This window comes from Hemitrygon akajei, chromosome 6, assembly GCF_048418815.1.
Source record: "Hemitrygon akajei chromosome 6, sHemAka1.3, whole genome shotgun sequence".
NCBI lineage: Eukaryota > Metazoa > Chordata > Chondrichthyes > Myliobatiformes > Dasyatidae > Hemitrygon > Hemitrygon akajei.
Window position 1 is genome coordinate 63993453 of NC_133129.1, and position 24862 is coordinate 64018314.

Below are 24862 nucleotides of genomic sequence, written 5' to 3' on the forward strand. Positions count from 1 at the left end.
TCAAGTAAACTAACTTCAAGTAAAGATCTCTTCACCCTAGTATTTGATTTCTGAGTGACCAACCATCTTATACCTATGGCCAACATGTTTGACCACTTGCATAACTTCCAGATCCACTTTGCCAGACAGATTTTAAACTACTCCAGTAGTCACCTCATTGCCTCATTTGTCTTCTCATCACCTTTTCTCCTCATTGATTCTCTGGGAATGTTTCACATGCTGAATCCCCACATTCTGTCCTCTAGATGTTATTTTCCTTACCCCTCACCCACAATTATTTAGCCAATTTGTAAAAGCAAACTTTAATTCAGATACTTGGAGAACATTTCTGTGAATGTACAAACTCCTTATGGGCAGCAGTGGGAATTGAAAGCATTGTGCTAACCACTATGCTGCCATGCCAATAAACATGAGGGAATAAGAAATAGAAGCATATGTTTGCAGGGTTAAATAAGGAAGGGCCATCTGGAGCCCAACACCGTAATTATTTTGTAATACTTCCTTTTGAATGAAAAAAACACCTTTATATAAATTTTGCTGTATTAATATTATTACCTTAGTATGTCTAACATGAACATTTCAGCAAGTATTTTATTGATCAGCAAAAATGGTCATATAATTCAGCACTTTCACATAACATTCAACTAAAATGCTTTAAAAACAATTTACATGAATCTCATTCTTGTTTTTGAGTTGTGGAACTTTGCAAGGGTTATCAGCATTTGATTCATGTTAAACTATGTTGATCAAAACTTGGCAGGGCTTCATGCAAGTACTTAAATCCTTTTTATAAATAAGTTCTCAGAAAATCAATTTATCCTCCTCAGACTTGTGTTCGGAATGAGGTTGTATTTTTGTTGCAGGAACTGGAAGCAGAATTTTCATGGTTGTATAATCAGAGCCATGAACTAAGATTGTTTGCTGTCAGTCCTGATGTCATTGAGTATGATCAAGGCAAAGGTCCTGAACAGCTGGAGATCATGTTATCACGTCAGAAAATTGAGTACTTCCACTCCAGTGAGTATCTCCATTCTAGGTGAGATAGAAACCATGACAATAAGCCTCAGGTGGACAGACGAGGTACCATGGCACTATGCATTATCCCACAGAGTCCAGGAGCAGTTTTCACCCCTCAACTACTGGCCCTGAAATAGATCATTATATAATATTGTGTGAACATTGCTGCGATTGGATCTCCTTTCTTATTTCCCATTTTCCTTTCTTTCATCCTTCCGTTCCCTGCTACATTCTTTCCTTCTGTCTTTCAGTAATCAAATTAACTTTCTATTCTTGCATTACAAAATGACTACACTTCAAAAATCAATGACTGTTAAGTACTTTAAGATTCATTGAGGAGACACATTTCACTGCATGTTTCAATATACATGTGATCAATAAATGAATCTGATTCTGAAATCTGAACTCCGCTTTCTCCTTGAACCTTTCTTCAGCCTCCCTCCCTTCCCATTAAATATTGTAAATGCTGACTTAGACTTGAGAACTTAGGGTGTAAAACTCTGTAGCTGAGACATGTTAGACCACAACAAGCTGCAGAAGCCATTGCATTCATGATGCACCATCAATAACTCTCTCTGAGACGTAAAGGCGAGATATCGGCTTTTATTGACTGGAAGAAGGAACAAGCAGTGAGTGACCACCATACTACATCCTGGAGACAGAGAGGCCGGGCTCAGGCCTCAATCGCCTTTATACAGGGGTCTGTGGGAGGAGCCACAGGAGCAGTCAGCAGGGGGGGGGGGGGGGCGTGTCCAGACAGGTATATATAGTTCACCACGATTCAAATGAACAGACTCCTCGAGCAGCAGCACAGATCTGAGCTGACAGGCTGCAGCTGTTGTTGCAAGTCGCTAACTTCAAGTTTTCTTTCTCTCCCATTTTATTTCCTCGCATGTCCGACACGAACAGCTCACTGTGCTGAGAAGTGTGTCCATGGAAGATGTGTCGCTCCCAATACTTGTCAGTGTGAACCAGGCTGGGGAGGACCAAACTGTTCCAGTGGTAAGTTCTCACCTGCTTCTGTCAATCTTGGCATTTTTCAGAGTAGTAACTTTTCTCTAATGAACAACACTCATTGATCTTTAATTTTGCATTGTTGAAGCATAGGATGGAGCTTGTCAGTAACAGGTGCATGCTAACTGCCATGATAATGGTGTGTTGTACTGTAGTGCAACTCCGATAATCTGGCTTGTTCTAGAGCCGAACCAAATGATTTTCTAGACTTGTAGGTATTATTCCTTTTAGTATCCAATATATTTAAAATTTTTCTTTAAAAAAGTTATGCTATTACAACTTTCCTGGTGAACCAAAAGTTTCAAGGTCAACACACATCATATGCTGGAATATACAGCAACAAAGAGACCACTGGAGCTCAGGATTGATGCAGGGTTTTGACCTGAAATGTCATCAATTCTTTTGCTCCCACAGATGCTTTTAGACCTGATAATCTCCTTCAGTAAATTGTTTGTTGCTTTAAATTTCAAGGGAGCTTCAGAAATAAGATACTGAGAGAGCATAGGAACTGGTGCTACGGCGAGTTGGAACAGAATGGGGAAACTGGCACCCCTGCCAGCTGGATTTGAAGTGTGACAAACGTCATCCGGTGACTAAGATGCCAAACCACTGGGATTTCTAAGTGGTTGGGTAGCAGATTATTAGAAGTTTATTATCATCAGTTCAGGTGGTAAATCTCCAGTATTGCTGGTTGATTTATGACATTTTATCTGCTCTGTACTGAACCTATATCTGGCTCTCAGTCTCTTCCAATATTTTAACCAAACCCCTAAATTTGTGCCGTAATTCCTCATTGCCATATACCATGGCCAGTACGTAAGATTGTATTACTTCAAATGGAACTTTGTAATGCAATGTCTATCAATCTCTTGATCAAAAAAGAACAGCTGAAATGCTTATGTTTCAGGTGGTAAATTGTTCCTAGAGATAAAAATAATAACCAATCAAAGACCATTTTAATCCTTCTGTCACTTAGTAAAAGTGTCAGCAATGCTTGTTAGCCCTTTCACCTCTGGTTCACACTTTAAGAGTAAGATGCTAACAGAGGTATATTCTGTTCTAAGCCTCCGAATATGGTGGAGGTCTTCTGATATCTTGGTGAGCACTTCTTCCTGAAGTAACATCATGAAAGCAGATTGGTTGATCACTATGGGCCTTTACTATACACGTTTCTGATGAGCAATTGTGACTGACTTCATTCGCTGCAGAGCCCTTTGGGATATTCTGCATATGAGGTAAAAGGCACTGTTGAAGTGCAAGACTCTCTTTTCTTGCTAATTGATCACTTCTGAACCAGCCTTCCAATCACTGTCTATCAGTCACTGAGGTCCCAGTTACTCTGTTGCCTTCGCTGTACTAAATGCACTTTTGTCAACTCATGCTCTCAACACACTACTAAATTCATCACCGGTGGTTGTGGAGGCCAAGTCTTTTAAGGCAGAGGTTGATAGATTTTTGATTCATCGGGCCAAGAAGGGACATGTGGAGAAGGCATGAGAATAGGGCTAAGGGGGGAAATGGATCCACCAGACTCAATGGGCCAAATGGCCTATTTCTGCTCCTATGTCTTATGGTCTGTATCTTACTGGAAAAATTATGAGCTATGCGACTCTATCAAGGACAGGACAAGGCAGTGTATACCCTAAGAGCAAGTGCTGGTAAGAATTTACTCAGATTTGGAAAGTACATTTCGTTCAGTTTTCAAAGTCAATGAAAAGACCGTTATCTTATTATTCATCATCATTATAAGCTGTGTGTACCTTTGATTATTGCATGACATTGAAGGTTCAGAGATGAATATTTATATAAAAACTTGGGACTAGTGATAGCTCTAGGTGTTTTTATTTCCATTTTGAAGCATTTAACTGAAATGATTCCCCAGAGTGTGTGCTAAATTGGGGATGCTATAATGCATATTTGATGAACTATGCTTTTGAAATTTGCCTTAATTGAAGAAAAAACTTGGTGGCCACTTTATTAGGTATGGGAGTGGAACCTGGTGTGGTCTTCTGCTGCTGTAGCCTGTTCACTTCAAGGATCGATGTGTTGTGCTTTCAGAGATGTTCTCCTGGACACCAGAGTTGTAACACATGGTTATTTGAGTTATTGTCACCTTCCTGTCAGCTTGACTCAGTCTAGCCATTCTTCTCTGACCTCTTTCATTAGCAAGGCATTGTTGCCTACAGTACTACCACTCACTGATGTTTTCTTTTGTTTTCTTGCACCATTCTCTACAAACTCTAGAGACAGCTGTGCCAGAACATCCTAAGAGATCAGCAGATTCAGAGATGCTCAGGCCACCCCGTCTGGCACCAACACTCATTCTACAATTAAAGTCACTTAGATCACATTCCTTCCCCATTCTGATGCTTGGTCCGAACAACAACTAACTTTCTTGACCATGTCTGCATGCTCTTACGCATTGAGTTGCTGCCACATGATTGGCTGATTAAAATATTTGTATTAATGAGTAGGTGTACAGGAGTGCCTAAAGAAAGTTGCAACTGCTTGTATATGTTTAAACATTGCATAAGTAGGGAAAGTAACAGAATACATACTTCTGCTCCTGTAATTCCAGCTTTGATGGGCTATCCCTTTTGAAACTGAAGTCAAGAAGTTCCCAAAATGCATGTTAGATATGGATGTTGAAGTTGCTATGACATTCAAAACTTCAGCTATTGGCCCCAGGTGTTGCATTACAGACTTATAATACATTCAGTTTTCAATCATTTGTCATGTGGTACGTATGTAAAACCAGAGGCATAGAAATAAAAGTGGGGAACACTAATAAACTTAACAGACCGGGCAGCGACTGTGGAAAGGACAACATAGTTATTGCTTCAGGTCAAAGACCCTTTGTTAAAAATAGGAAAGAGAAAATGAGTCATTTTAGGTTGCAGAAAGTGTGTAGTGGAAAGGAGCCAGGAACATGCGTGATAGAATGAGGCTGGGATTGGCATGAAGGTAACTTTTCAAAGTCAGTCTGTCAATGGATTAATGGGGGCAGTTGGAAAATTAATAAAAGCTATGAGAACATGAAATATTGCAGAAGGCAGGGCTGCAGGGCATGCCCAGAGGGTCAGGCTCTGCTAACGGCGAGAGGAATACTGAGCCAAGTCTTTCCTCCTTTCTTCCCATGCACCCTAGCCAAGTGTGCTTCAGAAATGGGCACAAACAGGCAAAGGAGTTGCTTACATTAACCACGTTGTCAATGATGGATCATGCTCGGCTCTGAATAGCATTTACAAAGTTATTTTTCATATCAAATAAACTTTATTCATAATAAAAATAATATTTACATGACTTCACTGTGCAATGCCTTTTCATTCCTACATTCATAGTCAAGGCATTAAGTAGTCTTTTACTACACTTTTTAAAAACAGTAGAATTGTTGCCACTCATGTGGTCCCCCACCCCCCAGATCATACACTACAACAATAATTGAACGCTTCCCCACCCACCCTGTCCATTAGCTTTCCCGTGATCCTTCCCTACTGAGCCCTTGCAGTGACTGCACCAAGCTTCAGTGCATCCCTCAGCACGAACTCCTGCAGCTGGGAATGTGCCAGTCCGCAGCACACCTCACTAGGCATCTTTATGTTCAGGCAGATCAAAGGGCATCTTTCACCAAATTGATGATCAGCCAGCAATACTTGATAGCTCTGTGTTGTGTGTGTGTGTGTGTGTGTCCCTGGGAACAGACTATAGGTCAGAGTACTCTTGTCACACAACTGCTTGCGATGAACCATGATGCAGGTCCTTGCATCATTCTCCACATCCTCTTCACAAATTGTTATGGAGGAGGATATGACTGGCTCATAGGTTGAGATCCTGAACTGGGGCAGAGCAAATTTTAGAGCTATTAGACGGGATCTTGCAATGGTTGATATGGGTGAGATTTTTTTTTGTGTGGGGGAAAAGAGCATCTGCCAAGTTGGAGGCCTTTACAATTGTGATGTGAAGAGTTCAGGGGCCTGGATGTTCTTATCAGGGTAAATGGCAAGGCTGGGCAGGTTTTTTGTACAATGGATGATGAGAGATATTCAGGCTCTGGTTAAGAAAAAGGGGGAGACAAACATTGTGTATAAGCAATTGGGAACTAGTGAATTTCTTGATACTACAATAAATGTGGGAGAGAAGTTAGGAGGGCAAAAAGAGGATATGAGAAGGATCTGGCAGGCAAGGTGAGGCAAAATCCTGAGATTTCTTAAATATATTGAGAATGAAAGGATGCTTAGGGATAGAATAAGTCCCCTTAAAGGTCAGCATGGCCCACTGAATGTGCAACCCAAAGAAATGGGTGAGATCCTTAATGCAGATTTCTCCAACCTTTTACTATGGAGATAACTGTGGAAGCTAAGGATGAGGGCAAAATGAGTGTTGTTGTCTTGGACCACATGCAAATTAGCAGGGAAGATATACTTGAGGCTTTAAAGTGGATAAGTCCCCAAGGCCTGACCTTATACATTCCTGGGCCTTGCGGGAAGTTAGAAAAGAGATCTCCAGCCACAGATGAAGTTCTGGAGTACTGAAGAGTGGCAAATGAGATAGCATTGTTTAAAAAGCATAATAAAACAAGCCTGGAATCTACATGAAAATAAGTTTGACATCGAAGGTAGGAGGGGATTTTGTAAGATAAGATCTACCAATGTTTGGAGAGACAAGACTGGATTTGGGATGTTCAGCACAGCTTTGTGCATGGAAAGTCCTGTTTGACAAATCCTTTGGAGTCTTTCAAGAAGGTAACCAAGCGGGTAGATGAGGGTAGGGGAATGGATGTTGTTGATATGGATTTTACCAAGGCCTTTGACAATGTCCCTCATGGCAGGTTAGTTGGGTGGTTAAAGCACATGGAGCTAGCTGATTGGATGCATAATTGGCTCAGTGGTAGAAAGCAGTGGGTGATGGTTGAGGGCTGTTTCTTAGACTAGAGGCCTATGTCTAATGGTGTGTGATAGGTGTTGGTGCTGTGACCTTTGTTGTTTGTAATTCAAATAAATGATTTGGATGTGACTATATATGGCATCATTAGTAAGTGTGCTGACAAAATGAAAATAGGTGTTGAAGATACTGTAGAAGATTATGAAATATTACAGAGGGATCTTGATCAGCTCGGTATGTAAGCTGAGAATGGTAAGTGGCTTTTGATCCAGATAAATGTGAGGTCAATATAGGGTAGGACTTGTACTGTGAATAGTAGGGCCCTGGGAAGTGTTATGGGAAAATGGTATTAAATGAGGAAGGATGCAGAAGAGACTGACCGATCTGTTGTATGGGCTTGAGGGTCTGAGTTACAAAGTGAAGATATGTAGACTAAACTTAATTCCCTGGAACATAGGAAATTGAGAGGTGACCTGATAGAAGTATTTAAGATTATGAGGGGCACAGGCAGGGTGAGAACACATCTTTTTTTCAAGGAGAAGCTGCTAAAATCAAGTGTGCATAGAATTGAGATCAGAGGCGAGAGATTTAAAAGAGACATCAAGAGCACTTTTTTGACATGGTTGGTAGTGCATATTTGGAATAAGCTGCCTAAACCCTGGTTGTGGCAGGCCCATTAGCAATGTATAAAAGCCATCTAAGTAGGTACATGGATAGGAGAGGTTCAGAGAGTAGATGGGACTCGCTTCCTGGCCAACATCGTTGGAATGGATGACTTGGGCCAAAGGGTCTGTTTCCATGCTGCATGAATCCAAGTTCTCTACTTCCAAGCCAACAGCTGCACGATTGTCCATGGATTTTGTAATATGCCGATATATTGTAAACAAGTTGTTAAGGAGATGCTGTTAGCATGTTAATGGATTATTGCAGATCTTTCCTGCATTCTCGTAAAGACTTGGCCTGAGTGAGGAAATGCTATTAAAGGGTTTAACTCTGTTCATCAGCCAACCACATTAGCATTACTTGCTTGAGGAATATTTTAACAACAGAACAGTCAAGGTTTCTGCGGTATCCTTCCTCTATTTGCTGCTTGTCAGCTTGGAGTTATTTTACAAACTGTTCCTGCACTGTGCGTAACTCCAGCTTCAGAGTTACTTCAATGAATGTGAATAATAATCGACTACAGGGGAATGTGTTGTGGTGGGATAGGGTGCAATTGGGGTTGCTGAATGTCTTTGAAATCCATAAAGAGTTTTAACAGAGTAAGTTAGGAGAAACTATTTTCCACTGTTGGGAGGCTTGGAACCAAACTGCACAGAATTAGATGATGGAGAAAGGAACTGGAGATAAATAGTATTTTGCATTTCCCTGATTTATATTAATCTGATTTTGAGGGTGGTAGAAGCATATTTAATCTGGTCATTCAAATCAGAAACTGGATAAATACTTGGAAAGGAATCATGGAAAATAAAAGACGGGGACGAGGCAGAGAGTTCTTTCAAAAACACAATGCTATCTCACTCCATGATTCTACAAATTCAGGCTTTAAGTAGCTTTCCAAATAAGGAGGAAAATGTGAAGGAATATCTTGATGTGGGCTCAGTAGAAGCTATGGGTCATTTTAGTAAGCCAAACCCTGCTAGAGAGAAAAGATTATGAAACTAAACAGTGTGCCTGGAAAAGTACCCCTGCCTGGAGAGATTATTTGGCACTTTAGATGCCTGCATCCCAAGATTTTTATCTTTCAAAATTAATAGATGGAATATCTTTGGGCTGCTGGGTGATTTTTAAAAAAAAACAAACAAACAATGGATTGAATATCTGTTCCAAAAACTAAGGCACACTTGTGCAGTACGAGGGGTGATTGATAAGTTCGTGGCCTAAGGTAGAAGGAGTCAGTTTTAGAAAACCTAGCACATTTATTTTTCAACGTAGTCCCCTCCTACATTTACACACTTAGTCCAGCAGTCGTGAAGCATATGGATCTTGGACCTCCAGAAAGTGTCCACAGATGGGTGATTGATAAGTTCATGGCCTACGGTAGAAGGAGATGAGTTATACAGCTCTCGTTACATGTACGTGCAGTTCAACTCTGAGTGATTATGCAGAAAGTTTGAAGTTAATAACTCTTCAGGGGTGATTGATAGGTTTGTGATCTAAAGTAGAAGGATATGAGTTATTCACTTCAAACTTATCAATCACCCATGCTGTGGACACTTTCTAGAGGTCCAAGATCCGTATGCTCCACGACTGCTGGACTAAGTGTGTAAATGTAGGAGGGGACTATGTTGAAAATAAATGTGCTAGGTTTTCTAAAATTGACTCTTTCTATCTTGGATCACAGATTTATTAATCACCCCTCATATGTTTCCAGATCATAGGAAGCACCTCAATTTTTTCCTAACTATGATCTATCTTTGAAGTGCAGCCATTGTACGGTGATAAATGGGGTAACAAATTTGTCACAGACTCAGAGTTGTACAGCAGAGAAATGGACCCTTCAGTTTATTGAATCTACGTCAACCTTTTTGTCCATCTACAATGACCCCATTGCCCACATTATGTCCCGATCCAACTGTTGTCAAGAAGTTGCCAAAAGCAGCAATGCCACGATGACCAAGCAATCCATTTTAGTGATATTGTTTGAAGTATAAATATTGATCTGAAAGTACTTGCCTAATTTCAAGAAGCCATGAGATTTTTAGCACCCATCTGAGATGACCGATAAGCTAAGGCTTAATATTTCATCTGAAAGAGATGCCCCTGGACAGTATTACACTCCACTAGTTCTGACAAAGGTAAGTCCAACCTGGACTACTTAATCAAAATACCAGAAGTAATACTGTAAACTTTGTCCTCAGAGGTTTTACTGACTGCAAATTGCCATTAAGTTGCAGAGAAATTATTGAAGAAAGCTGGTTGAGAAACTTCAAATGATAGTGCCAACAAGGAGTTCATTTCACTATTGAAATGACCTCTCCAGACATATTTCTGATAAGGGTGTTTGGGATTTCTGCCAAGATGTTTGTATGGTTTCCAAACCTATTTTTTTAACGTTTGGAAAGTCATGTTGGAAAATGAAACATAGATTCTCTTGTGATTTCTGTCAGGTATCCCTCTTGGCTGGCTAGTCCTGTGGAAATAATGCCTTGGATTCTGTTCACTAAAATAATTCTCTCTATCTCTGGGAATAGTTTATAGGCAATAATGTAGGCTTGCAACTTAGTTTATTAAATATATAGAAGCCAATAGCTTTGCAAACCAATTTGCAAAAATTAGCAGGAAACTGGAAGATTCGGAAGTTTAAAAAAAAAAAGATGGAAACTGAGAAAGTACAAATGAGAGAAATATGAAGGTAAGATAGCCAATAATGTGAAAGAGGGTACCAGAAGTTTTCTTTTGCGATGTATTAAAAAGTAAAAGAGAGTCAAGAATAGACAACAGACTGCTGGAAAATTACACTGGAGAAATAGTAATGGGGAGCAAAACATACTTGGCAAACAGAATAAGTACTTTGCTTCTGTCTTCATTACGGAAGACACCAGCAACATGCATTAAATTTGAGAGTTAGGAGGCAGAAGGAAGTGTGGTCGCTATTACTGAGAAGAATGTACTTCGGAAGCTGAAAAGTTTGAACGTGAATAAGTCACCTGAACCAGATGTCCTACACCTCCAGGGTTTTGAAAAAGTGCCCTCTTCTCATTGTTACCATCAGGAAGGAGATATGAAGCCTGGAAGGATATTCAGTGATTCAGGAACAGCTTCTTCCCCTCTGCCATCTGATTCCTAAATGGACATTGAACTCACTCCTGCACTTTTTAAAAATTATTTCTGCTTTTGCACTGTTTTTAATTTAACTATTTTTTATATATATATATATATATATATATATATATGTGTGTGTGTGTGTATGTATATATTTGTGTGTATATGTGTATATATGTGTGTGTATATATATGTGTGTGTGTGTGTGTGTGTACACACACACACTTAATGGAATTAATTTACTTATTTTTCTATATTCTCATCTATTGCATTGTACTGCTGCCGCTAAGTTAACAAATTTCATGACATATGTTGGTGATTATTAAACCTGATTCTGAGATTGTAGATGTATTAGTGATCTTTTGAGAATCACTAGATTTTGAATGTTTCTAGAGTATTGGAAAATTGCAAATGTCCCTTCACTTTTAGCTTGACTTCAGTGATTGATAAGATTTTACAGTCTACTATTAAGGATACTTTGGGGTACTTGGAAGCACATGATCAATTTGGTGGAAGTCAGCTTGGTTTCCTTAAGGAGAAATCTTGCCTGACAAATCTGTTGGAATTCTTTGAGGAAGCAACCAGCAGGACGGACAAAAGAGAGTCAGTGGATTTTGTCTACTTGGGTTTTCAAAAGGATTTTGGCCAGGTGCTACACATGTGGCTGCTAAACATGGTAAAAGCATACTGTGTTAAGGGAAAGCTACTAGCATGGATAGAAGAGTGGTTGACTAGCAGACAACAGAGTGGGAATAAATGGAGCCTTTTCTGGTTTGTTGCTGGTGACTAGTGATGTTCTGCAAGGGTCAGTGTTGGGATCACTACTTTTCATGTTATGTCAATGATTTGGATAACGGAATTCATGGCTTTGTGGTAGGTTTGTGGATGATACAGGGATAAGTGGAGGGTCAGGTAGTGTTGAGGAATATGGAGTCTGCAGGGGATATGGATAGATTAAGAGGATGTGCAAAGGAGTACCAAATGGAATGCTGCATAGGGAAGCGTAGAGTCTTAAGGTTTGGTAGAATGAATAGAAGTGTAGACTATTTTCTAAATGGTGAGAGAAATCAGAGTGTAGGATTCCCTAAAGGTTAACCTGCAGTGGTAAGAAAGGTAAATGCAATGCTGAAATTCATTTCAAGAGGACTAGAATATTAAAGCAGGATGTAATGCTGAGGAACACACACAAACTCAGCAGGCCAAAAAATCCTCCAGCATTTTGTGTGTTGTTTGGATTTCCAGCATTTGCAGATTTTCTCTTGTATGTAATGCTGAGGTATTATAAGGTGTTGGTCAAACCATATTTGTAACATTGTGAGTGGTTTTGGACCCCATAGGTAAGCAAGGAGGTGCTGACATTTGAGTGGAAGTTTACAAGACTAATCCTGGGGGTGAAAGGGTTAATGTGTGAGCACTTAATTACTCTTGGCCATTTGATTTCTTAGTGCCTTGAATTTAGAAGGATGGGAGGGATTGGGTTGTGGGGCGGGGGGGGGACCTCACTGAAACTTATTGAATATTGAAAGGCCTGGATGGAGTAGGTAGAGAGGGGATATTTCCAGTAGTGGAAGAGCGTAGAACCAAACAACACAGCCTCAAAATAAAGAAGATTTCACTTTAGAGCAGAGGTGAGGAGGAATTTCTTCAGCCAGCGAGTGGTGACTCTGTAGAACCCATTGCCAAAGATGGCTGTGGAGGCCGTCAGTGGGTATATTTAAAGCGGAGGGTGATAGTTTCTTGATTAGTAAGGGTATCAAAGGTTACGGGGAGAAGGCAGGGAAAAGGGGGATGAGAGGACATAGTCATTCATGATTGAATGGCAGAGCAGACTCTGGGCGGAATGGCCCTATTCCGCTCCCATGTCTTGTGGTCTGAAACTTTTTTGAAAAGTGGAGTGATTAAGTTGTCCAGAATAAACACACCACTTACTGTAAGAGGATCATTTAATGTAACACAAGCACAGGCCAACAGGGCATTTTTACAGCATAACAAAGTCCTAATTGAAGAAAAGATTTAATGATAAAACACAAATTAGAATGTGTTCATGTATTGAAATTTAATAACGTTAATAATTCCTAACTTTGGGTGCTGATTCTGGAATGGATACATCTCTTACTGATGGCGTGGTGTTGGAAGATTTCACTGCCAGGGGTGTAGTGGACAATGAGGAAGACTATCAAAGCTTGCTGTGGGATCTGGATCAGTTGGAAAAATAGGCTGAGAAATGGCCAATGGAGTTTAATGCAAATGATGTGATGTGTCTTACACTTTGGAAGGACCAGCCAGGACTGACATGGTGAATGGTATAGCACTACAGAGTGTGGTAGCACAGACGGATCTGGGAATTCAGATCCATAATTCCTTGGAAGTGGTGTCATAGGTAGATAGGGTCATAAAGGGAGTATTGGATTTCATAAATTAAATACTTATTTTGAAATTGTTAAAAATGTTGATAAGGCCTAATTTGGTGCACTGTGTGCAATTCTGGTCATCTATCTTACAGGAAAGATATCCATATGGTTGAACGATTGCAGAGAAAATTGGCAAGTATGCTGCCAGGACTTGAGGACCTGAGTTATAGGGAAAGGTTGAATAATTTATGGCATTATTCCCTGAAGCATAGGAGAATGACAGGAAATTTGATAGAGGTAAACAAAATTATAAGGGGTATAGATATGGTAAATGCAAGCAGGCTTTTTCGACTAACATTGGGTGAGACTAAAACTAGAGGTCATAGGTTAAGGGTGAAAGGTGAACTGGGGAACATGAGGGGGAGCTTCTTCAATCAGAAGGGGTGAGAATGTTGATTGAGTTGCTAGTGGAAGTGGGTTTGATTTCTACGTTTGAGAGAAATTTGGACAGGTACGTGGACAGGAGGGGTATGGAGGGTGATGGCCCAAGTGCAGGTCGATGCGACTGGGCAGCATGGACTCGATGGCCGAAGGTCCTGTTTCTGTACTGTAATATTCAATGACTCTATGCTAATGAGCCACATCCATTGGCTGCTTAAGGGTCGACTGTGTATTTTTATTGCACATTTACCTCCTACATTAAAGGACTGCTGGTTAGGTGCCCCTCCAGAGACTATGCTTCATACAGGCTGATGCAAGTACAGAACCTGAGAGTGAAGCACAATCAGAGATGCCATCCATTGGGCAGAATGATTAGCCTGCTTTGTCAGGTAGATCTAAACACCCCATCTAATTAACTGAAGAAGTGACGGGAAGTACTCTTTAATGTTTTGGCCAACATTTACACTTGAACCAAAAGCATCTGAACAGCAGATCAGGTCATCCTCTCATTGTTAATTGTGGAAACTTAAAAATTAGGCTTGTTTCCCCCTCCAGAAAAAAAATGCATTTCAAATCATCTTTTAAAAGAGCACAGCTACCCCCCCCCCCCAAAAAAAAATATTGGTAAAACTTATACCAAACCACACCGGGAGATGTGCAGTAGAATTAAGCCTGGTATAACGAAGGATTAGGAATTCACAAAGTCCTTTGACAATTGGTAGTCTATTCGAGCTCTCGGTCTCGTGGTAGCACTTTATATAATTTTGCACAGAAATATGTGTACAACACTGAAAATCATAGCCTAATTTGCAAGAGTGTGCGAGAAATGTAAATAATAAAAGATTGATTTAATTCTATGCAGATCAAGTGAGATGTATTACAGATGGTCACTCAGAAGAGCTGATAATTCAGAGATTCACTTTCTCTACTTAACTGTTTAGCAGGAGTAAGATGTTGTGATTTTTTTTGCTGGAATAATGCAGTGCAAGGGGAGGGAATGGAATGCTTGGAAAGCTGTTGGGATAATTTGCTTCTCTTCAAACAATGGTTTTGCTGTTTTAACACTAACTGATGCCAGACATGCCTATGTGCAATGTGATGGACAAGTTCTAATGTCCATTAAAAACATACACTTTTGACGTGAACATGAAACCGCATATTTTATACCCTTTACCTGAGGGAAACATGAACATTTTGAATTTGTCGAATAAGACTTCCAGTTCCACAGTGATAGAATTACTTTTTATTTGGACACTGCCTTTGGCTTTTTGGGAGTATATTTGGCCCTTTAATTCCAAAGAGGCTTGAGCATTAAGTCCAGGCCATTGCATCACTGAAGGTGCTGGCTTTAGCCAAACCACTATCCGCCTTGTGGATGGATGGAAGAAATCCCATGATACTCTTTTGCTGAAGAGTATGAGAGTTCTCCCTGGTGTTGTGGCCATTGTTTATCTCTTGATGAACATCACTTCAAAGTCAAAGTACATTTAGTATGGAAGTAGGTACTCTTTATACAATCTTGAGATTCGTCTTCTTACAGGCTGCTACAAAACTAAGAAACCTAACAGAACCCATTAAACAAAAGAGGACTTGTCAAACCCCCAAAGTGTAGAGAAAAAAAAAGGGGAAAAAACAATAAAAGTAAGCAAATAGCATTCGGAACTGAAGTCCAGGAGTCCACACTGTGATAGTTGCTGGCCACAGCCACAAGTCGATGCAGAGATGAGTAAACTTCACAGAGCAACAAACTGAAGTTCAGTGCAGAGTCAAACAAAACTTATGGAGCAGTGATCTGAACAGGCCCCAGCAACCTGTCCTTTTCAATCTGGCCTGGCACTTAACTTGTCCAGACCTTGCTCTCAGACTCAGACCCTGCCACTTCGATACGCTCTTGGGCTGGTGCTCTGCCACCTCAATTTGCCCCGTACCCAACTTTTCCAATTTGGCCCGGTGCTTAAGTCGATCAAACTTCGGGTCTTTCCTCACTCTCAAGTGTAGGTCCGGGCCCTGCCGCCTTGACTCAGCATTGCCTCCACTCTCACTTAACAGTCTCTCATCTAATCTTTGTGGGAGATTGCTATGTACAATTGGCTGCCATGTTTCTTACATTATGACAGTGGCTACTTTATTGGCTGTAACTGTAAAGCATTTTGGATTCCTCTGAGGTTATGGGTGTGTAAACCTTCCACTCTTGATGCACACTAGAATACTACGGCACAGTACAGGCACTTCAGTCCTCAGTTGTGCCGACCCATATATTCCTTAAAAAAAGTACTAAGTCCACACTACCCTGTAACCCTCTATTTTTCTTTCATCCATGTGCCTGACCAAGAGGCTCTTAAATACCCCTAATGTTTTAGCCTCCACCACCATCCCTGGCAAGTTATTCCAGGCACCCACGACCCTCTGTGTTAATTTAAAAAAAATCTTACCCCTGATGTCTCCCCTAAACTTCCCTCCCTTAACTTTGTACATATGCCCTCTGGTGTTTGCTGTTGGTGCCCTGGGAAACAGGTACTGGCTATCCACCCAATCTATGCCTCTCATAGATAGGAGCTCTATCTACGTGAGCCCACTTAGATCTTGGGTGTGAGAATTTTGTTCTTAGTTTTCCAAATTAATTCTCAAGCAAGTATATGATACAATAAAGCAGGCCCTCGTGCAAAGAGAAATATTTAACCTATGTTTATTGAAATCAGTTTGTATTTTGTGTTGTGGCAAAGCTGAACTGTGCCTTACTGGATTAGAAATTGCTCCTTCATAAATGCTAATGTCTTTATAAGTAGCACATGGTCTGGAAGATGATCTGGACTGTTTCTGATTGCCTGAAAATGCTGGAGAAAAAAGTTCCCAGAGCCTAATTTGCTCCCCTACTTAGATATTCTTAAAAGCTACTTCTTTGACAAAACCTGACAGCTCTACTACTTCTAGCCCAGCACAGTATCCTTACGCTATCGACCATATGCCTCAGAAATGGATGGGAAGGATATTCTATGTCATACATGTCCTAGTGGCATGGGGCGTTAGGAGTGGGTGTTGTCTGGGAGGAATAGCGGTGTGGTTGGTGGCTGGCATGGCTTGGTGCACCAGTTGGTCCCTCCCTGTCTATAATCTTTGCTTGATACAAGGGCCCCCACTGCTTTGGATTGTGTTTCATACATTTGCAATGAGTCTGTAGCCATTATGTAAACACCTGGACATCACAATAGAATCATGGAAAGTATATGACACACAAAAAGGCAATTCAGCCCATCACCTCTGTGTCAGCCAAAAAAAGCTACCCAGCATCACGCACTTCCATCAGCCTGCAGGGCATGACCTGTCAACTGCATGTCCAAATGCCTAGATATGATGAAAGTCGCTCTCTCGCTCTCTCTCTCTCGCGCTCTCTCGCTCTCTCTCTCTCTCTCACTCTCTCTCACGCTCTCTCTCTCACTCTCTCTCGCGCTCTCCCACCCTTTCAAGTAACCTTTTTCCAGACCCTAAGTCACAGGCTGCAACCACACACAGGCTAGAGTTTAGCAATAATCACTCTTTCATTACATTTAGAAAAGATCTGATCACTATTAACAAATCATCTATCATCACCGCAAATTATATTCTTTTTGTCTTTAAATATTTTTTCATAGCCATGGAGTACTGTGGCACAGATGCAGGCCCTTCAACCCATTGAGTCCATGCCAACCTGAACTTCTGCCAGTCCTATCAGCCTACAGCCAGACCTTACCATTCCAAACCTGACCCATCCATGTACAGCATTATCTAAACTTAAATGTTGCAACTGGACATGCTGGAAGCTCATTCCATACTTGTACTACCCCGAGTGAAAACGTTTCTCTTCAGATTGTCTTGCAAAAACAAGCTGAGCATCAGATCATTCCAATTATAACCTTTGAACAAAAGATTGTGGAACTTGTTTTCGGCTGTGATGGGGGAATAGCAGTGATGCACTTAAGGGGAAGTTGGATGGTTACATGATGGCTAAAGGAACAGAAGGAGAAGGATAAGGATGAGAAGGAGATATATGGAGTATAGATACCCGGTCAGAGGGGTCAAACCAAATGACTTGTTATGATGTTGTAATTTCAATATATTTAAAACTGACTTCTACACAACCTCCATACAACTTACCTAAATTCTAGTGACCAATTTCAACTGTCTGCATCAGCATTGAACTATTTCTCTTTATCAGGACAAAAGTAGGCAATAGGCAGACCTGATTCTCTTGGTACACTGAAACCTCACACAATGATTATCAGCAGCATCCAATTATTTTCCAAAGATAAAGGGGGGGGGGGGAGATCAAATTATCTGGAGTGTTTTTGTATTCTTGCCCTAGGAATAAGGAAATCCTGCTGAACAGTAATTCCAGACTAACTGTTGTGGGGAAATATCTCATCATTTGTTAATGACCAAATATAATTTGGCATGTAGATTGCTGTAATTTGTTAGAACATTGTTTAATTGCACTTTTGGACTTGATACTTGATTTAGACTAATTGGATGTGCACCTTTCAGCTACGATGTTTATGAAATATCATTGACTTCATAATGATGGGTGGGTGGCACTGCTGCAGAGGAGGGGTACTGTATAGAGAGAAGGGACCATCGTTTTGCACACAGGTTGCCACCAAGGAAGGTGATTGTTGGAAGGAGAGAATGGGATTTTTTTGTGGGAAGTATGGACAGTGATGCTGATAATGGTGAGGAGATGGCAGCATTGTTGTTGGGTCATGGGATCATGGGATTGTTGGCTATGTTGGTGACAGGTGGAGAGGTTGAAGGTGCCTTTGTTGGGGGATGGAAGCATTGCAGCAAGTTCTGGAAGGAACAAATATTGCAAAGATAATCATATTTGGTCTTGTATTTCCTCGTTTATGTAGTGAAAGATGTTGCTCATCAACATTGTTAGTTTTCATTTCAGATCCCTCTGGCAAGCTTCTACATTCTCTGTTTCTCACTTTCTTAGTTTCCTGGTGAGTTCTCTCCACATTCAACATTCACGTCCTTTCTACTTAATTTCTAATTGATTGAGATGATCTTTTGGGTGGTGGGGTGGAGATACACCTCCACCACACGAGGTATAAGACACTCATTCCCTCTGCTAGCCTTGGGCAATGTGCAGCACCTGTTAGCTCTTCCCTCCCTGCCTCCCCAAGATCAAGGTCAAGTGAAGCCATGGGAGCAGGTGTTGGATGGTCGTACGAGCAGCTGGTGCATATCACAACTCCTGGTTATGCGAACACTGATCCCAGGCAGACAATCTCTGAAGAGTATTGATAATGGCTGGGGTCATCCATTTTGTAAAGTCACTACCCAGAAGAAGACAATGGCAAACCATTTGTGCAGAAAAATTTGCCAAGGAAAATCATTGACCGTGACTGCCTACGTCATGCAGCACAGCACATTGATGATGTTGATGGCCTTTTGCATCTAAACTCATCCAACTGTTACTCTTCTGTGTCTCTCATTTCTGCTTTTTGTCAGATATGGGAACAGCTCCTGTATCAGTGTTTGTATGACATGATGCCAAACCCTAATTCACAGGCCTGAGCAAAACACCTGGGCTGACACCCTCACTGAGGGAACACTGCGTTGCTGGACTGGCTGACTATTAGATGATGCTAGTTGGAAATATATACCATCTATAAGCCTTCTGAAGTGGATGGAAAAACTATTTTAAAAAAACAGTTATTCTATTGAAGTATACCGTGAAGAGTTACTTCTGATATCCTGGGTGATTATATAAGTACAATAAAACAGATACATAATCATTATACATAAGACCATAAGACATGGGAGCAGAATTAAGCCATTCAGCCCAACAAGTCTGCTCTGCCATTTGATTTTGGAGGACTGGAGAACCACTCTTAGTCTGGCCTCTACTCTTTGACCTGTTTGGCATGGGTGACCCTATCAAAAGTCAAAGCACAAGGACCCAACTCCAGACAATGTGATTCTCCAAGCTTCCAAACCTTATGACAAGGTTGTGGTCCTCTTAGAGCTCTGGTCCTAGATTCTCCCACTATTTGAAACATCTCCTCCATGTCCACTCTATCTAGGCCTTTTAATAATTCAGTAAAATTCAGTGAAATTCCACCTCGTTTTTCTAAACTCCAAGTACAAGTCTAGGGCCTTCAAACACTCCTCATACATTAAAGCTTACATCATCAGTCACTTTTGTAAACCTCTTCTGGACCCTTCTCCAATGTCAGCACTTTCTTTCTTCAAAATATGTGTGAAGACCGACTGCCACAATTCCTTTATTACACTGAATGCATTTCAAAAGGACTACATTACTTCTCAGTCGATTGAGATGTTCTGAAAGGAATGCAAAAGGTAATATAGCAAAGCAAGTGTTCTTTTCCTCTGCTGCTTGCCCACACTTTGAGCATTAATCTTAATTTTCTGTTCTGAATGAGCCCGGAACACCAGCTGTTTGCTCCATAGGTGCTGACTTGATCTCGTGTGTTTCTAGTGAAACAGCATCTGCTTTAAGTGAAATATAAATATGTAACTTTAATTTTAACAGAGCATGCTTTTCATCTCACGATCCAGCAGCATTAAAGTTTAAGACACTTTTTCTTTTGGAAATGTGTTACTACATTTGGTCTAATAAGAAGTAGAATAACGTCAACTTTCGGAGGTGTACAATGAATAGTGTTGTGGGCATAAATTCCTTACCAAATTGGATTTTAATCTCCATGACCATGTAGCCTATAAACTGCCTGCTGTGCTTTTCAGGGCGTCTCCAAGGCACCATAATCCTGGAAGTGTCAAAAGCATTACTCATTAACAGGCAGAAGTGGTCCAGGGAATTAGATGGAAGTTGCATGGTTTTTGTTGAAATCTGTGAAACTGCATTAATTGTACAAGTTATCAAAATGACTCCACCTACAAAATACATTATTTCTTGCCTTACTGGGAAACTGCCCTAAGCAAATTCAGGCTGAGTCTTGCAGTGCAAGTCTGTGTTTCCCTCAAGCACTTTCAATGCTTCTTCGATTATAGAAATGGTTTCAGGGGAAATGCCCTCTACTTCATGTATTCATTCTTTCTTATCAGTGTTGTGAGTTTTTCATGGCATTAATTACAATATTATCGGGGTATACAGTCTATAGGCAATTTATTAGGTATATTTGCTTGTTAATTCAAATATCAAATCAGCCAATCATCTGAAAGCAACTCAATGCATAAAAGCATGAAGACATGGTCAAGCGGTTCAGTTGTTGTTCAGACCAAACATCAAAATGGGCAAGAAAATGTGATCAAAGTGATTTTGACCATGGAATGATTGTTGCTGCCAGATGGGATGGCTTGAGTATCTTAGAAGCTGCTGATCTCCTGGGAATTTCAAGCACAGGTCTCTAGAGCTTGCACAGAATGGTGTGAGAAACAAAAAAAACATCCAGTGAGTGGCAGTTCTCTGGGTGAAATTGCCTTGTTAGTGAGGGAGGTCAGAAGGGAATGGCCGGACTGGTTCAAACTGATAGGGAAGTGTTCAGAGGAACACCTCTGAATGTACAACACATTAAACCTTAAAGTGGATGGGTTACAGCAGCAGAAGACCATGAACATACACTCTGTAGCCATTTTATTAGGTACCCAATAAAGTGGCCACTTCATTAGGTGCCTAACATGGCCTCTGAGTGTAATTACCATGTCATGTGATCTGACTTTGGGACAGTTCACTTATTGACATAAAAAGCATCTGCAAAAATGGAACTCCTTCATTACACAGGGACGGCCTGTATAAGAGTAAAGCTCTGTCATGTGGGTGGGGCAGTTTTAGGCATGAGTATGGAATGAGCTTCCTGTAGAAGTAGTAGAGGCCAGTTCAGTTGAGTCATTTAAGGTAAAATTGGATAGGTATATGGACAGGAAAGGAGTGGAGGGTTATGGGCTGAGTGCGGGTAGGTGGGACTAGGTGAGATGAAGAGTTCGGCACGGACTAGGAGGGCCGGAATGGCCTGTTTCCGTGCTGTGATTGTTATATGGTTATATATGGTTATATGATGTGTCAGCTAGGATCCTCTGGGTTGCACACCTGATTTCCTGTATCACTAGAAGCCTGAATAGATTTTTGCACTAATGTGGCCAATGCATTTCTGAGGGAGTGTTAGTTTAACAGAAGTGCTTTCTCATTTGGATGAAGCACAAATATAGCCTCACTATTTTCTCTGGTGATGGCAAAGGATTTGTTTTATTACCTTAAATTTATGTGTGTGAAGTAGTTTAGTTTAATGCTCTTGTGTAGATTTATTGCCCGTGTTGCAAAATTCTTTCTGTTAAGCTAATCATCTGCTTGCCATTCAAACCAACAAGTTTCACTCTCTGGGGATGAAATGTTGGCCTTGACAGAATCACCAACCTTGCATGAAGGAATAAAGAAATGAAATTTGCACAATGGCAATGCAAGTGATGATTGAAATTTGAACAGGAGAAAAACCAGTTAGGAAGGAGAGACTTGCAATCTTGAGGCTCATTAGAATAACCATTGCAAATTTCTTGGTATTGTAGTTTTGTTAACACTCTTCTGCAAAAAAAAAGAGAGTAGAACTAGGTTTACAAGAGCACATAAAGTCAAATTTGGAAAAGTTTTTGAGTGGATTTGAATGTGAACTATAATATAGCTCAGTAGAAGGAAAGAGATGACCATTCACCTCAAGTTCAAGTTTATTGTTGTCATAGGTAGATAAATGCAGGGTATTCACGCCATGACATTTATCTTTCTACAGCATCAACCTAATATATTATAAGACAAGAACAGGCACGTGAACTTTGACTTAATTTAACATAATGTGATTTAATAAATTTCAGAAACCTAGATGTTATCTGTGATTAGATTTATAATGTATGGCAAAAACAAATTGTCCTTGTCGCTCTCCTGTTCCCGAGGTGCTTATTATTTGCAACCCCATGGTTCCAATTGTCCTCCACCCTTGGTTAATGCAGCCATCTTGTTAAGTGGCTGGACTGTGAGCAACATCAGATGATGGTTCCCAACATCCAGGTCCAGGTCTCTCTGAAACTTTAACATTTGTAGTTTCTAAAAGCTGAACTGCTTTTAACTGACTGGTGATAAAGGACACCTGGAATCTGTTTAAGAAGATCTAATGAAAAAAAATCTTGTAATTCTTTAAATCATTAAAGTAAAAATAAAGGTGAAGTACATGAGCTTGCCCTTTTTGGCTATGGACTTGTGACCCCAATCAAATGACTGTATTGGTAAAGTGAGCTCTTGTCCACAGCATTGCAACATGCCAGTAATCCCTGGGATAAAATTTGTCTTGGGAGGTTTGTGCTCCCTGGGGATGTGCCAACTGCAGAGCAGGAATTCAGATAGGCCAGTTCTAGCTCATTCCCAATATTGATTTATTTATTTATTATTTCTTTTCTTTTGTGTTTTGTATTTGCAGTTGGGTGTCTTCTGCGCATTCTTTGTTGTGTGCAGTTTTTCGTTGATTCCATTGTGTTTCTTTGTATTTACTGTGAATACCTGCTGGAAAAGGTGAAGTGCACATATGTACTTTGATGATAAGTTTACTTGAACTTTCCATGCATCCGCACTGCAACGTACGGATACAGAAATCAACACGCTAACCTCCACACTGAGCCCACTCCCCATTGGCTCATGAACTCCATAATCTAGCCTGATGCAGTATTCTGACACATTCACTCCTTTCTCAGTTAAAACATTTTAAAATATAGATAAATGTCCTTGTGTTCACATTCCAAATGCGAGATTCCTTTGATTCATTAAGATTCAGACTTCAAGCTTCCTGTACTGCCTCAAAATCTGTGATTCTAATGAGCTCTACACTTCACACACAGAATGCTGGAGGAACTCAGCAGCCCAGGCAGTGTTGATGGAAAAGGGTACAGTCAACTTTTCGGGCCAAGACCCTAGTCCTGCCTAGCCTGCTGAGTTCCTCCAGCATTTTGTGTGTGTTGTTTCAATTTCCAGCATCTGAAGTTTTTCTCTTGTTTGAGCTCTACATATCTCTAGTTTTAATCCTAACGTGTCTTTGATACTGCTTCTCAATTGGTGACCATGTATCCAACTATCTGCTATAGACTCCAGACTCTCTAAAACTTGTCAGCTTCTTTAACTTACTCTCCTACCTTTGTGACACCTATTTCTTTGTCCATCCATACCCCTAATCCAAACCTGACCTGACATTTTATGTGGCTCAGTATCAGGTTTAATCTGATAATGCTCCTGTGAACATTTCAGAATGTTCTATAATCTTAAAGACAGTATACAAAATGCAAGATCACGGTAATGTGTCTGAGAAAAGGTAATTGATGGAATGGCTTTGCAAACTATAGGTTATGCAGAACTGTGACAGATCATATTGTCTTTCTACATGATTGGGGAAAGATATTTGAATGAAGAGTTTGGGCTTCATCAGTATGTACTTGGAGCAGATTGTTAATTGGATTTATGGTGGGATGGTGTTGCTATTACGAGATTGGGTGGAGGCTAATTTTCGAAGAACGTTGCTTGGGGTGTGGATGCATGTTGACAGTTCACTCTACATAATTGGAGTGTTGCTGAATATAGAAAGACAGAGCATCATTTTCTTATCAACTCTTTTTTTAAGTTAACCCTATGTTGTATTAGAGATCTGAAAATGTTTTTAGAATACATGAAGAATGTTTTATTCCTCTGAATATAGTTTTTCCAGCGGTGATTTAATTTGTTTAGTGTTGAATGTCTTGAATTAAATGTAATCACTTACAAGTTAAAGTACAAGTTAGCTAATAGTTTATAGTTAGTCAATGCATACAGCTTGCAAAAGCACAAATGCAAATTAATTGATTTAATTAGTATGGCTCTCTGGCATCAATCTGTGAACAGTCACTAGCTTTTAGCATTTAGTTTGATTACTGTGGACAAACTTTGAGCAGTTATGAAAATGAGTATATCTAATTCAATAAAATATGACACATTTGTTAACCAATAAGTCGTGTTTCTGCTCTTATAACACAACATTTTTAATGTAGATAAACATTACTTAAACTCTGTCCTCCACTCTTCACATTCTGAACTCATCTCCCTGTGCAACTGCTGTGCTCACCCTGGGCTAGAAGTCAGAAAGTATATGCTGTGTTTATTTTTGAAGCTTGTCAAATTGAAAACAGAGAGATAGTTAATCTTGGTTTACAATAAATGCTTCATGCAGCTGCCAGTCATTAGAAGATGATTTGCAAGTGGTTGAGACAAGATATGATGGGACAGCTTGCTGAGTTCTCAAACTAGTGCAGTAGGAGATTGATTTGTGGTCCTGTAGCGTGTGTCTTGGGCTCCAATTTTGCCAATGTAGTTTTGCACGGTTGCTGAAGGGTTTTTGAGGTGTAGTCTCATTATATATGAAACGTGGTAGCCA

General features: G+C 40.3%; 1 protein-coding gene across 4 annotated transcripts in view; it reads left to right on the forward strand.

Annotated features, from left to right (window-relative positions):
- The window catches only part of megf10 (multiple EGF-like-domains 10), a 176276-nt gene that overhangs the window by 52236 nt on the left and 99178 nt on the right, over nucleotides 1-24862 (forward strand). For all 4 annotated transcript variants that reach the window (XM_073048477.1, XM_073048479.1, XM_073048478.1 and 1 more), the window contains exon 5: nucleotides 1927-2019. In XM_073048477.1, the coding sequence (XP_072904578.1) occupies nucleotides 1927-2019 (93 nt within the window). The remainder of the gene's footprint in view (nucleotides 1-1926; nucleotides 2020-24862) is intronic.